The sequence below is a fragment of the Furipterus horrens genome, unplaced genomic scaffold (genome assembly GCF_987537825.1).
Source record: "Furipterus horrens unplaced genomic scaffold, mFurHor1.1.pri manual_scaffold_13, whole genome shotgun sequence".
NCBI lineage: Eukaryota > Metazoa > Chordata > Mammalia > Chiroptera > Furipteridae > Furipterus > Furipterus horrens.
In genome coordinates, this window is record NW_028327183.1 from 18243627 (window position 1) to 18255422 (window position 11796).

Sequence of the window (11796 nt, forward strand, 5' to 3'; positions counted from 1 at the left end):
CCTGGTTCCCCTACTCTCAAAGTGGTATAGTCAATCCTACGTAGTACCAAAGTTAGCAGTCCTCCTTTCTATCCCTAAGCTCTGAGAATAGCCTACCACTGACAAGGGACTACCTCTGGCCTCCTTCAATTGCCCATTCCCCCAAAAGCTGACAGCTTCCCATTATATGCTCTCTCTCTCTCTCTCCCAAAACCAATCTTAGGTCTCTTGCAAACGTATAAAATTCCTATAAGGAAGAATGGACACACCATAGGTTACTCTTACTTCTCATGCCTGAAGAGAGACTGAACCAGAGGGAAAAGGCAAGGGGAATGCCACAGGTCTGATCAAGATTTAGAGCATAGAGCTGCTTTTTCTGGGAAACCATACAAGACACCTCTGCAGCTCAGCAAAATCAAGTATTAATGTATTACATAAGCATGGCACAGTATCAGGGGAGCTGCTGGTATTGCATTCCCAGCAAGAGACAAGAAGAGGAACAGCAGCAGAAAGGTAAGGGCCCAACTTGCCAAGGTGCACAAGATTTTCTCTTTCCAGGGTTAAGTGGAAGTTACCAGGCTGGGTAACAGAGGGTTATTTGATTTAAACTACTTGCCCTGTATCTGGTTAGCTATAGATTGGCTCCCACAAGGAGGCAACTCAGTTAGTGTCCCTGGTGGACATTTTTTGAGTGTCTATTGTATGCATGTGATTATATTCAGGTGATGAGCCTTCCTATGAGGAAGGATGTTTCTGAGAAACCCATGCAAACAATAACCCCTAGGAATGAGCTGTTCATACAACAGCCAGAGAGGAGGCCTTCTCTAAGGGCCATCATCTGTGAGGATCCCTCAGACTCAGCCACACAGGGCCCTGCAGTAGGAAAGAAACCGAAGAAAGCAGCATTCAGAGAACGGGGCACAGAGGGAAAGGGTGCGATCCCAAATGAGTACAAGGGTGAGTGTACACCACACAGGGTTGGTGTTTGGTTCTGAGGCGAACCGGAGACTTAAGTACTCGCAGTCAGGTCAGCAGCTTCCTTTGGATGAGCCTCCAAAAGCTGGCTGACCAGGTAACTGCTCTCAAGGAAAGAAACAGTGGAGTGTAGGACTTGTGACAAACAAGCCAGTTTCAGCCACTTTGTTCCCCTAGGAGAACCACCTTTAGCACCTGAACACTAAGAATGACTCCATTCTCAGAACTCCCCCTCCCCCCAGGAGGTAGGTAAGATTATTTATCCCCATTTGGCAGCAGGGGAGGAAGTGAAAGAGTGAGAGGTCACAAGACTTGCCTAAAGTCGTTGACAGAGCAGAGATCAGACCTCAGAGGTTTGAGACTCCTGCTGACAGGCCAGGTGTTGGCCAGTCCAAGTGCATTTCTAAATGAAATGCCAGGATCATACCCTGGGAGAAGCCTCACCAGAGTTAGGTGGACAATACCCTGAGTTGCTTCAAGAGTCTAAAGACCCCTGAAAAACAAACAAAAAACCGACCCACCCACCTGAAAGCTGGTGGGGGAGCCTAATTCTCAATACCCAGTAGAATACCACAGTCTGAGCTGATGCTAAAAGTTGTGGGGAAAAAAATGTGGGCTTAAGACATAGGGAGGCAAATGCAAATAAGACTGAAGATACTCTGCAGAGGAATATCCCACCACAAAATCTAGACAACCTAAGGTCTTGAAACTTTGTATCAAGACTACCCCAGAACCTTAGAGCTAGTTGTGGAAGGGGACAGCTGGGACAGATGTGGAATTAAGATGGGAGGAGCTTGCCCTGGCCAGTGCAGCTCAGTGGACTGAGCACTGGCCCGCAAACCAAAGGGTCGCTGGACTGAGATTCCCTGTCAGGGCACTTGCCTGGGTTGTGGGCTGGATCCCCGGTTGGAGGCCTGCAAGAGGCAAACAACTGATGAGTCTCTCACATATTGATGTTTCTCTCCTCTTTCTCCCTCCTTTCCCCTCTCTTTGAAAATAAATAAAAAATAATAATAATAATAATAAAAAGATGGAAGGAGCTGTATAAAAACACCAGGATGGGCACTGCCCAGCCATATTTGCCCTGACCCAGGGCACAGTTCCCTTCTTGTTTCTCCACAAAACTGTTCAGCTGCAGAGGAGGAGACATGATTCTTTCTGTGTTTATAAAAACAGACTCTAACTGAAGGGGAAACCAGAGAGACCCCTGCACACCAAAAACTAGAGGTCTTGGTCAGAGTGGACAAAACCAGTTCTGCAGAAGGGGAAAGACAGTGCAGCTACAAATTAGGCCCAGGTGAAGAAACCATGCAGAGGGGGTTAGGGCACAGAAGGATGGGAGCCACACAGGCACTTAGGCACAACAGACAGACAGAGGGGTGCAGGGCCTGGGGAAAGGGTCCGCTGGCTCTTTCAAAGGTCACCATTACCAGCTAGAGATTCAGTATAATTTCAAAGCAGGTCTGGCATGCTGGGCAGGGGCTTTGTTAGGTCAGCTACCTTTCCAGAAGCCCCTCATAGAGCCTGGTCAGCCTGGCCATAAGGTCGTCCTCCCGAAGTCCCCTGACTGGGTCCCCACCAAAACAGTACTTTCACTTTGAACCCTGGAGGGGCTTCTCTCTCAGCACTAGAAGCTTGTGGGAGGAATGGTGAGGAGAAATGGCAAAGGGCAGAAGCAGGATCAACCAGTCCTATAGATGAATGCTCCTCCCCCACAAACCAGCCACAGACATCTGTGTAACAAAATTACCCTTTAAAGTGCACAGCTCTCAAAAGAAGAGTTCTGGGTGGGAACCCTCTTATTCCAACCATGGGGCTCCTGCCCTCCCACCAGAAAAAAGGAAAAAAAAAAAAAAACTTCAGACAGTTGAACTGCTACTATAAGCTGTGTATCATCATTTTTGGCTCTTTCTTTGCTCCCTCCCTCTGCCACTTGCTCCCAAAGCCCGACTCTTCCCTTGCAGGAGCTAGGGATGGGGAGGAAAGAACAGGGAGGCCCTGATATTTGGAATGTCTCTTATCCTGCGTGTACCTCCTTCCTCCTTGGCCCAGGCCTGCTGCTCCCCATCACAGCACCCTCTGGGGCTGTCCTGAAAGAATGCCGCAGGGTAATGAGCAAGAGCCCCTGCCTTGGGAGGCTGCCTTCATGCCTCCTCTTCCCCCAAGTCTCACTGCCAAGAGAGCCATTCCTTGCTCGGCATGTGCAAATCCTCCGCCTGCTCACAATGAGGCCCAGCTCCGGAGTAAAGCCCCAGTCTGGTCTGGGAGATTCATTTTCCTGCATTGGAACGCCCTTCGATGGACAGCTTTACCTCCTGTGGAATGAAAGAGGGACGGAGCAGGGCAGCCCGTGCGTCCTCCCCTTGCATGCTGTATCTTTGGAAGCTTGCAGCTGGCCAGCAGGCCTGAGCACCAGGCTCAGGCTGCGAGGGCTCTACCATTTGGGGGCCCTCACCTGACGGCTGGCTCTTCCCCTCACTGTCACATTGCTCTCTGGGTCCCAAGACTGTCCTCTCAGGCCTTTCTCGGAAGGTGCCCAGCTGGCCTGGGGGAGCACAGCTGGCCTGAGAAACTGAGTTACTGTTCAAGCTCTGTAAACTGATAGAGATGCAGACATCTCCCACCTGTAGTCGATGGCAGGGCAGCGAGAAGAGCTGTGCAGTCCGCCCAGGGCTGCAAGAGGACCAACCCTGGCCATATACAAAAAAAGGGTGCTCAGGGGGCACCTCGATGCTCACTTTGCTCTGCTGCTCACCAACCACGAAATGCAGCATGACAAATCCAGGCCACTGGCTCTCCTGAATGTCCACGACTGTGCTAGAGTCGATCTTCAGCCCCCCGCTCACTTCGGCACTGCGCACAAAATCCTGGGTCTGGAGATCCTCCACCCGCTTCAGCTCCCCGGTAGCCAGCTGGATGATGGCGCCTTTCATGAAATGGGACGGCAAGTGGGAGGAGGTAATGGGGGGTGGCGTTGGCTCCTTGTCTGGGAAGATGGCTCTGGCCTGTGTGTCCAAACTTGATGCCACCAGGATCTCTGAACCCATGGGCAGAAGGCCTGGGTCAGTTCCAGTGGGCAATAGGTTACCATTGGCTACAACCACTGCTTTGGGTAAAGGTCTATGTTTCACCGGCTCCTGATGGGATTGAGGGTAGAACCCTCGGGCCTGGTTTTTCTCGGCCATCTCTGCTGGGTTCCTGGCTGACCCTCTCCCCTCACCCTGATGGTCAGGGGTATGATGGGACAGGTTGAGGGGGCTGGGCTCATCTTTCGTCTGAGCTGCCACCACACGATAGTCCTGAGAAGCTAAAGTGCCAACCACCTGCTGGACCTCGAGGTCGGTGTCTGGGGTCCCTCGGTGTGCTGGCACTGCCACCTCAACCCGCGCAGTCTGAGAACCGGAAAACAACTGTCCATCCACCACGCACTCGACCACTGGCACCAGTCCCTGGCCATCGCCCTTGCTGTTGGGAGAGTCAAGGGGTTCACTTTCCCGTCTTACTGAATTTCGCTCTTGCTGTCTCTGTCCATTGGCAGGGGCTGCTTCCAGAGCAGGCTGGCCCTCCTGAGCAGTAAGAACTGGGCTGGCCCCAGCTGGAGGGGTTTCATGCAAGGTGTACCCAGCAGGCAGCCTGGACATCTGATAATAAATCGGCATCCGGCCTGAAGCAAGGTCCAGTGGCTGAGTACTGGAATGATGTGGCAACTGCCGAGGTGGGGAGGTGGCAGAGGGGGTTTTGCTGAATGAATGAGCCGGGGATGAAGCCTGCGGGGGAGGAGTGACTCCTTCTGCCAGGAGCGAGGCATATGGCACAAAGTGTGGAAGGTGGGAAGCAGCAAGGTTGGCAGAAGGGGAAAGGAGGGGGCTCGGTAGGAAGTTAGGTGGCACAGCATAGGGAAGGCTATACGGAGACCCAATAAACTGCAGAGAGGTGGATGGGACCTGCGCATAGTGGATTGGGGGATAGTGGATTCCTGGATGTTGAATCAATGAAGACGCTACATTAAATGTGGGGGGCAAGGGGCTCATGTTCACCACAGAGGGGAGGCCAGTTGGGGAGAAGGTGGCGGGTGGCACGGCCACCTTATACAGCATGCCATACTGGTCCACCGTCAGACCAGTGATGGCCTCAGCTCCATCACCCCCCAGGCTGACTCTGGATCCTGCCTGGCTCTGCCCTGCTACCACAAGCCCTCGGGACCATTCAGAGACATCACTGGAGGGTGTGTGATTAGTTGAGCAGCTGGTAGTTCTCCCCATATCCTCGCTGGTCACGGGGAGGTCTCGTTTCTTTGGTGGAAGGCATTCCTGACTCCTCTCATGAACAGGTTTCATATTGCTTTGTGGTGTTCCTGGAGCCTGGAAGGGGTTGGCTTGCTCCTTGGGGCATCAGAAGGGGCTTCTCTGTGGCTCCCCTGAACCCTCTCTGCTGCTGGCTGGGACGCCCACATCTGCTAGGGAACAAATGAAGAGGCAAAGAAAAGTAACCTAGGGGTGAACCAAATCAAAGGAAATCGCAGGAACTGTGCCACGTAGGAAGATGTAACAAAGGCGACTGTTCAAAAAAAAAAGAGGTATGAGAGAGGGACAGACAAGGATGCTACCCTCCTCATTCATTCAGCCTAGGATATATATGAAAGAAACAGTCACAAAACCACAGAGCTACAAGAACAAGCATTCAACAATGCATAAATAAACCCAGAGAGACCAACAGCTTCATGATTAATTGTCCCTGGGATTATCCTCAGCCTTCTCCCTTAAGGAGGATTTGAATATATGGTCTTTGCTGCTGGCTCTTTCTCCGTAAGTTTCTCTTTTTTATCACCAAAGATTACTGTGCTATCTTTTTTCCTGAACACATGACCTCATCCTCACTTCCTTTCCCCAGCCTAATGTGGGTTATGATCTCACCTCTCTCTACTCCTCCCACCCCAGACCTGGTGAAATTCGCACCCACTTCTGCCTCATATCACCACTACCTCAACGAGTCAGTGAGTCCTCAGGTCTGCTTGTGTCCTATTTTTATAAACCTTGCTCCCTAAACCTGTTATGAACATTAGTATCTTCTTTGCTCTGTGAAATACTACACTCGAATCTGGGCTCTGTGGGGAGAATGAGTGTACTAGTGTTCCACAATTGATTTGTTTCTCCTCCTCCCCAAAGAGCAACAAAACTCTTCCTACCTCACATAAGACTTCTTTCTTCTCATTGACCACCTTCAATTGCCTTCTTCACTCATTCCCTTCCTTTTCTCTTTTGTTTTCTTTTGTCAGTGGCTCCTTTTCCACTGCAGGTCTGCTCTAGGCACCACTTCCTAAAATTCTGATTCCATTCCTCCCAACATGCCTGTTTGTTACTGTCTTAGGTCTGTATGATTAGTAAGAAAGTTCTCGCCTTTCTCTTGTTGTCACCTTTCCTACATGCTTTTGTCCATTGTCATAAAGTATCTTTTTGGTCTGAACACTTCAATGCATATGAACTTTGTCACCTATTTCTTCCAATCAGGCTCCAGTTCTTTGGATCTGAAAAGAGATTTCTAGATTACACTCTGTTCTGTTTTTCCACTGTTGAATTCCAGACTCTTTTTTTTTTTTTTTTTGCCTCAAGACATCCAAAGCACCTGTATTACCTGAGCTTTCAGTGGAACTTCTAAGCAGCTGCAGTAAGAAGCGGTGTCCTCCCCGCTGGCAGCTGGTGTGGGAGCCTAGAAGACAGACATATAGTAAGGAGGAGCCTTGCCTCTGACCCTTCCTCAGAGTCATCAAAAAAAGTAACTCCAAAGCCACAAAGACATTAAACTCCACCAGTCCCTGCTTTGTGCTCTTCTCTAGAGGTAATGGCACATGTATCCAGAGTGCCCAGGTAGCTAAATAGAGGAAAAGCCATCTCTTAAGCTCTAATTTGTAGGAAAACATCCCTGGAAAAATTTCTCCATGTCAAATTTCACTGTTTTCTTTAACATCATATTCTTCATTCTCTATACCTATTCCCTAAAGGTTAACTTTGCTTCCAATCCCAATTTCAGGTACATGCACAAATAAAAGGGGAAGACTCAACACTGTTCGCATGTGAACAATGGGAAGCAAAAAATGAACTTCACAGATTTCCCTTTTATTCAGGGCTGATGAAAACACTGTTGTGGAGGTTACTTAAATGAGAAAAATGGCACTAGAAGAAAAAGAACAATTATTTATGTTTCTGGGGCAGAAAAAGAGGTCAAGGGGGAGTCACTCAAGGGGAAGCCTTATTAACAGATTTTCAGGTGAAAACAAAGTTCTCCTCTCCTGTGTGTAAAATTTTGTGAGTGGTAACTTTGCACCAAGTTCTGAATCAGGAAAGACAGAAATTTAAAATATTGCCTTAGACCTCATGTAGCTAACAATGGAAAACAAAACTAGTGCTAACCTGTCAATACCTGAATCCACATATGCCAGACACATTAAGCGCTGAAGAACAGTGTCCTAATCTCTGAAAACCAAAAAGCAGTGCTGCCCAGGGCTCTGAGAAACTACCCATTGTCCTGTCCAAATAATACAGAACACTGCAAGCCAAAATCAAACTAAAGGCAACATTTCCCTCTTAAGATGTGCAAGGTGCCCATGTACACAAAAAGGTGATGAGAGAGGAAAACAAGGTGGAGAGATACATTCTTAGTTTCATAGACACAAATACACAATGGGCACAAGTCCTGTATCCCTTCTTTGCTGGCACTTCAGTAACTGAAAAGCAGTTAGCTTTCTCCTTCAGTCCCAACAAAAATTGGGGTCCCATCTTCAACCCTAGAATGATTTTTGCTCCCTGCAACTACAGTATTAAAGAAAACCTGCCTGTAGGTCACTGAGGGATCAGACAAACACAAACTAAGAAAAGGACCGAAAGAGGCAAAACGTCTGCGGAATGACAACAAAGAGCCAAGCCTGTGTACCAGGTTCCCACAACGCAAAACACATTTCGGAACCTGAAACCTTCGCCTCTGGAGGGGCTCGGTGAGGATTTCAAAAGGGGAAGACGTAGCTTGCTACCTCAACCGAGCTAACGGGGACGGGGGGCTGTTCCAGAGAGCTGCCAACACTGCCCGCAGAACCAAGGAATCAGAAGGCTGAACGCGCCCAGAGATCAGAATTCGGTGAAGGCGAGAGGTGCGCCCGCCAGAGAGGAGGTCGGAAAATACTAGGGGTTATGGCTGCTTGCGATCCCGCAATCCTTGCTCCAAAAAGGACAGGGCCCGAAATCGGGGATTCAACGCTTAGAGAGTGGGGGGCGGGAGCGTCGACCCTTCAAGCAGAGGAGCAGGGGCCAGCGTCCCGCAGGTGATGCTTCCTTGTTTGGGGGCCCCTTCCCGCCCCAAGAACTCGGACACCCCGGCCAGCGGGGACACAGCCGCGGGGTTGCCGCAGCCCGACGCCGCCCTCTGGACTAGGTCAGAGAGAAGTGCGCGGGGGTCTAAGCGCGGCCTCTCGCTCCCTCGGTCCGCGGTTCGAGGGGGCACCGGGGTCCGGGGGGCCGCTTCCTCTGGGGCTCTGAGCCCGGGCCTGCTTGGACTCAATGAGGCCGGCCAGGCGGCCCCCGCTCCCGGCGACACTCACCGGCCCATCTCACGGCGCTCTTCGGGCTCCTCGCGCTCTTCCCGGAGCCGCCGCAACCGCGGCCGCCGCCATCCCCGGCCCCGGAGCCGCCCCACACCCAGCACCTCCCCCCCCAGTCCGGCGCCCGGAGATGGCGTAATGCGTCCCGCCCCCGGCGCGGGGAGATGGCGTCACTCCGGGGCCCCGAGCGTGAAGCCAAGGGGTAACCCACAGGGGCGGGGTGGAGGGAGCATTGGCACCTGCGAGTGGCTTTCAGCTCCCGTTCAGGTGGGAAAAGGAAATCCTCCCCCGGGTGCTGGGTCACGTGCAGAGGGCTGGGCCGGGGCCCCCTTCACCCTGACCCCTCAGGGACCCTGCAACCTTTCTACTCCAGGAAATTCTAGGGGTTCCTAAACAGAACCCTAGAGCATAGCCGTCCGCGTCCCTCGTTTCCTTTTGGGAACCTCAAGGGGACCCCGAGGCGACCTGAGCCCCAGAGAGTAAGGAGATCCCTCGGAGATGTGGGATGAAGGTGGGAGCTCTTTAAGAGCTGAGACACGTCTTTGAGGAGGATGGGAATGGGCCGGACCCAGGATCTCAGGGAAGGTGAAACAAGTAATGGGAGGCTTGAAAGTCTGAGAAATTAGAGGAATGGCTTTAGTGCAGTGGGAAGAGGGCCTGCTTACTTGATGAAATATTAGGTCACCATTCATTGCCCATTAACTAGTCAACTTCATAGTAACATGAACTTATTTTAACTGAAAAAAAAAAATTACCATTTGAATTCGTACTTCCATTACATCTATGTAGAAAAAGAAAAAGAAAAAGTACTTCTGCATACAGACAAAACCAAACTAAACAGAGAAAAAAATAAGTTTAACCGTTGGAGAGATTGAATTCTGAGTGGAGTTCTCCCCTTTCAGTTTCTGCAAACTCTGTTCAATAAATAATTGCTTTTTTGTGTGAATTTACAAGTGCTGGCTATGCTCTGGTCCTTACTCCGTGGCTATCTGGCCTTAGGAAAGTTATTTTACTACTTTAGACTTGGGTTTGCACTTCTACAAAATGAGAAGCTTAAACTAAATGAAGAGGTGGGAGTAAAATGTAGTTTGAAGAGCTCTCTAAACATTTTAAGTGAAAAAAATAAGCAAATGTACATATAACGTTATAGCTGCATATAATTATGCGTCTGTACAGAAGGATGTTAACATCGGCTGTCTTGTGCGAGAAAAGTGAAATTGGGTGGTGGCCAGAAGAAACAAAAGGGACTTATTGTTTGGATTTTTTGTAAGAATATTATCTTAGAAATATTAAAATGAGTAAGTTAAAATACAAAGTATTTGATCTCTATGATTCTTTTAAGGGAATTCTTAGATCTCAACTTTGATATTTTTTCACCTTGATGGGCACAAAGAATCATCAAAATTATTAAACTACACACACACACCTTGCACCAATGGGTAAAACATGGTGAAGCTACCGATCTGTAGCCATCTGAATCAAAGGGCTTTGCTTCATGAATATTAATATTATTAATGATAATCGCCTTCTCTCTCAGTTTGGCCAACAAGGAAGTCCTGTGGTCTTTCTTCTCAGTGATTCTGTTGTAGCACTAACTGGCATTCTGGTTCCTAGCTGTTTGCTTAGATTGCTAATCTAGCATTAAAACTATAAAACTGGACTTCTGGCCAAGATGGAGGCCTAGACAGACATGCTGCATCCCCCTACACAACTAAGAAGGAATACAACTACCTCAAAACTAGGGACAACCAGAAGTTCCAGAAAATTGAGCTGCATGGAAGCCCAACAAACAAAGAAATGAAGAAGAAATACTCATCCAGACAGGTAGGAGGGGCAGAGCCAGGGTGGAGAGGATGCGGTGTGGTGGTGGCAACAGCGGTGGCAGCTGCAGGCTGGTAGAAAGCGCGGTCATGTGTTTTAAAAACTAGGGAGGGACACCTGGGGAACACTCCTAGCACCAGACCAGACCACAGAGCTCACCATCCCAGTGCTGGGGAAAATAAAGCCTCATTGCTTCTTACTGTGCAAACCAGTGGGGGTTGGGGTGGAGGCAGAAACTGCCAATCTCTCAATAGAGTCCAATTGTTTAAAGGATCCCCACAGTCCTAGAATGTATGCAGACCCGCCCACTCTGGGAACGACGGCCAGGGCAACAGCTAGAGAGGCACCAGTCCCATACGGAAGTGAAAGAAGTGCCTGGAAAGGGGGCGAGTACTGAGCAAGGCATTGTTCCCTCTCAGATCCCTCCCCCACACACAGCGCCACAACGTGCTGAGACGGGTCGCCCATTACTGATGAATACCTTAGGCTCCATCCCCTTACAATATTACAGGTGCGACAGCTCTACCTAAGACACAAAGGTGAACAAACACAGAAGCTTGTTAAGATGAGGAGACAGAGAAGTATGGCCCAAAAGAGGGAACGGATCAACGTTCTAATGGGAGAACTAAGCGACGAGGAGATAGCCAACCTAACAGACAAGGAGAAAGCCAACCTAACAGACATAGAGTTCAAAACATTGGTGATAAAAGATGCTCACAGGCTAGACAGATATGCTTAAGTATGGCAGACACATAAGGAAAGAAGTGAAGGCTATCCTAAAGGAAACGAAGGAAAATCCACACAAAACTAATGGTGAAGGGAAGGAAACGGGTTCAAATCAATGATTTGGAACATAAGGAAGAAAAAAACAGTCAACCAGTACAGAATGAAGAGAGGCACCTCTGGGACAACTTTAAACAACCAACATCTGAATCATAGGGATGCCAGAAGAGCAAGAAACTGGAAGCCTATGTGAGAAAATAATGAAGGAAAACTTCCCAAATTTGGCAAAAGAAATAGACATACAAGTCCAGGAAGCACAGAGAGTCCCAAACAAGTTGGACCCGAAGAGGAACACACTAAGACACATCATAATTAAAATGCCAAAGATTAAAGATAAAGAGAGAAACTTAAAAGCAGCAAGAGAAAAGCAGAGAGTTACCTATAAAGGGTTGCCATACGACTATCAGCTGATTTCCCAAAAGAAACTTTGCAGACAAGAAGGGGCTTGCAAGAAGTACTCAAGGTGATGAAAAGCTAAGACTTACAACCAAGATTACTCTACCCAGCAAAGCTATCATTTAGAATGAAAGGGCAGATAAAGTGCTTCCCAGACAAGATAAAGCCAAAGGAGTTCATCATCACCAAGCCATTATTTTATGAAATGTCAAAGGGACTTACTTAAGAAAAAGATCAAAATTATGAACAATATA

General features: G+C 49.0%; 1 protein-coding gene across 4 annotated transcripts; it reads right to left on the minus strand.

Moving 5' to 3' along the window:
- Positions 1–2799: 2799 nt before the first annotated feature.
- On the minus strand, positions 2800–8627 carry ATXN1L (ataxin 1 like). 4 transcript variants are annotated; one of them, XM_090260169.1, is made up of 4 exons: positions 8543–8627; positions 6586–6660; positions 6140–6478; positions 2800–5410 (listed from the first exon to the last, which is right to left on the minus strand). In XM_090260169.1, the coding sequence occupies exon 4, from the start codon at positions 5289–5291 to the stop codon at positions 3225–3227; it is 2067 nt and encodes a 688-aa protein (XP_090116295.1). In that variant the 5' UTR covers positions 5292–5410; positions 6140–6478; positions 6586–6660; positions 8543–8627; the 3' UTR covers positions 2800–3224. The 4 variants fall into 4 exon arrangements, 3 of the variants coding, with proteins under 3 accessions (XP_090116295.1, XP_090116296.1, XP_090116297.1); XM_090260170.1 differs by lacking the exon at positions 6140–6478 and having other exon boundaries at positions 2800–5407; XM_090260171.1 differs by lacking the exon at positions 6140–6478.
- Positions 8628–11796: the final 3169 nt, after the last annotated feature.

Coding starts and splice junctions, on each gene's coding strand:
- ATXN1L (XM_090260170.1), bottom strand. CDS start 5,291: ATGAAACCTGTTCATGAGAGGAGTCAGGAATGCCTTCCACCAAAGAAA.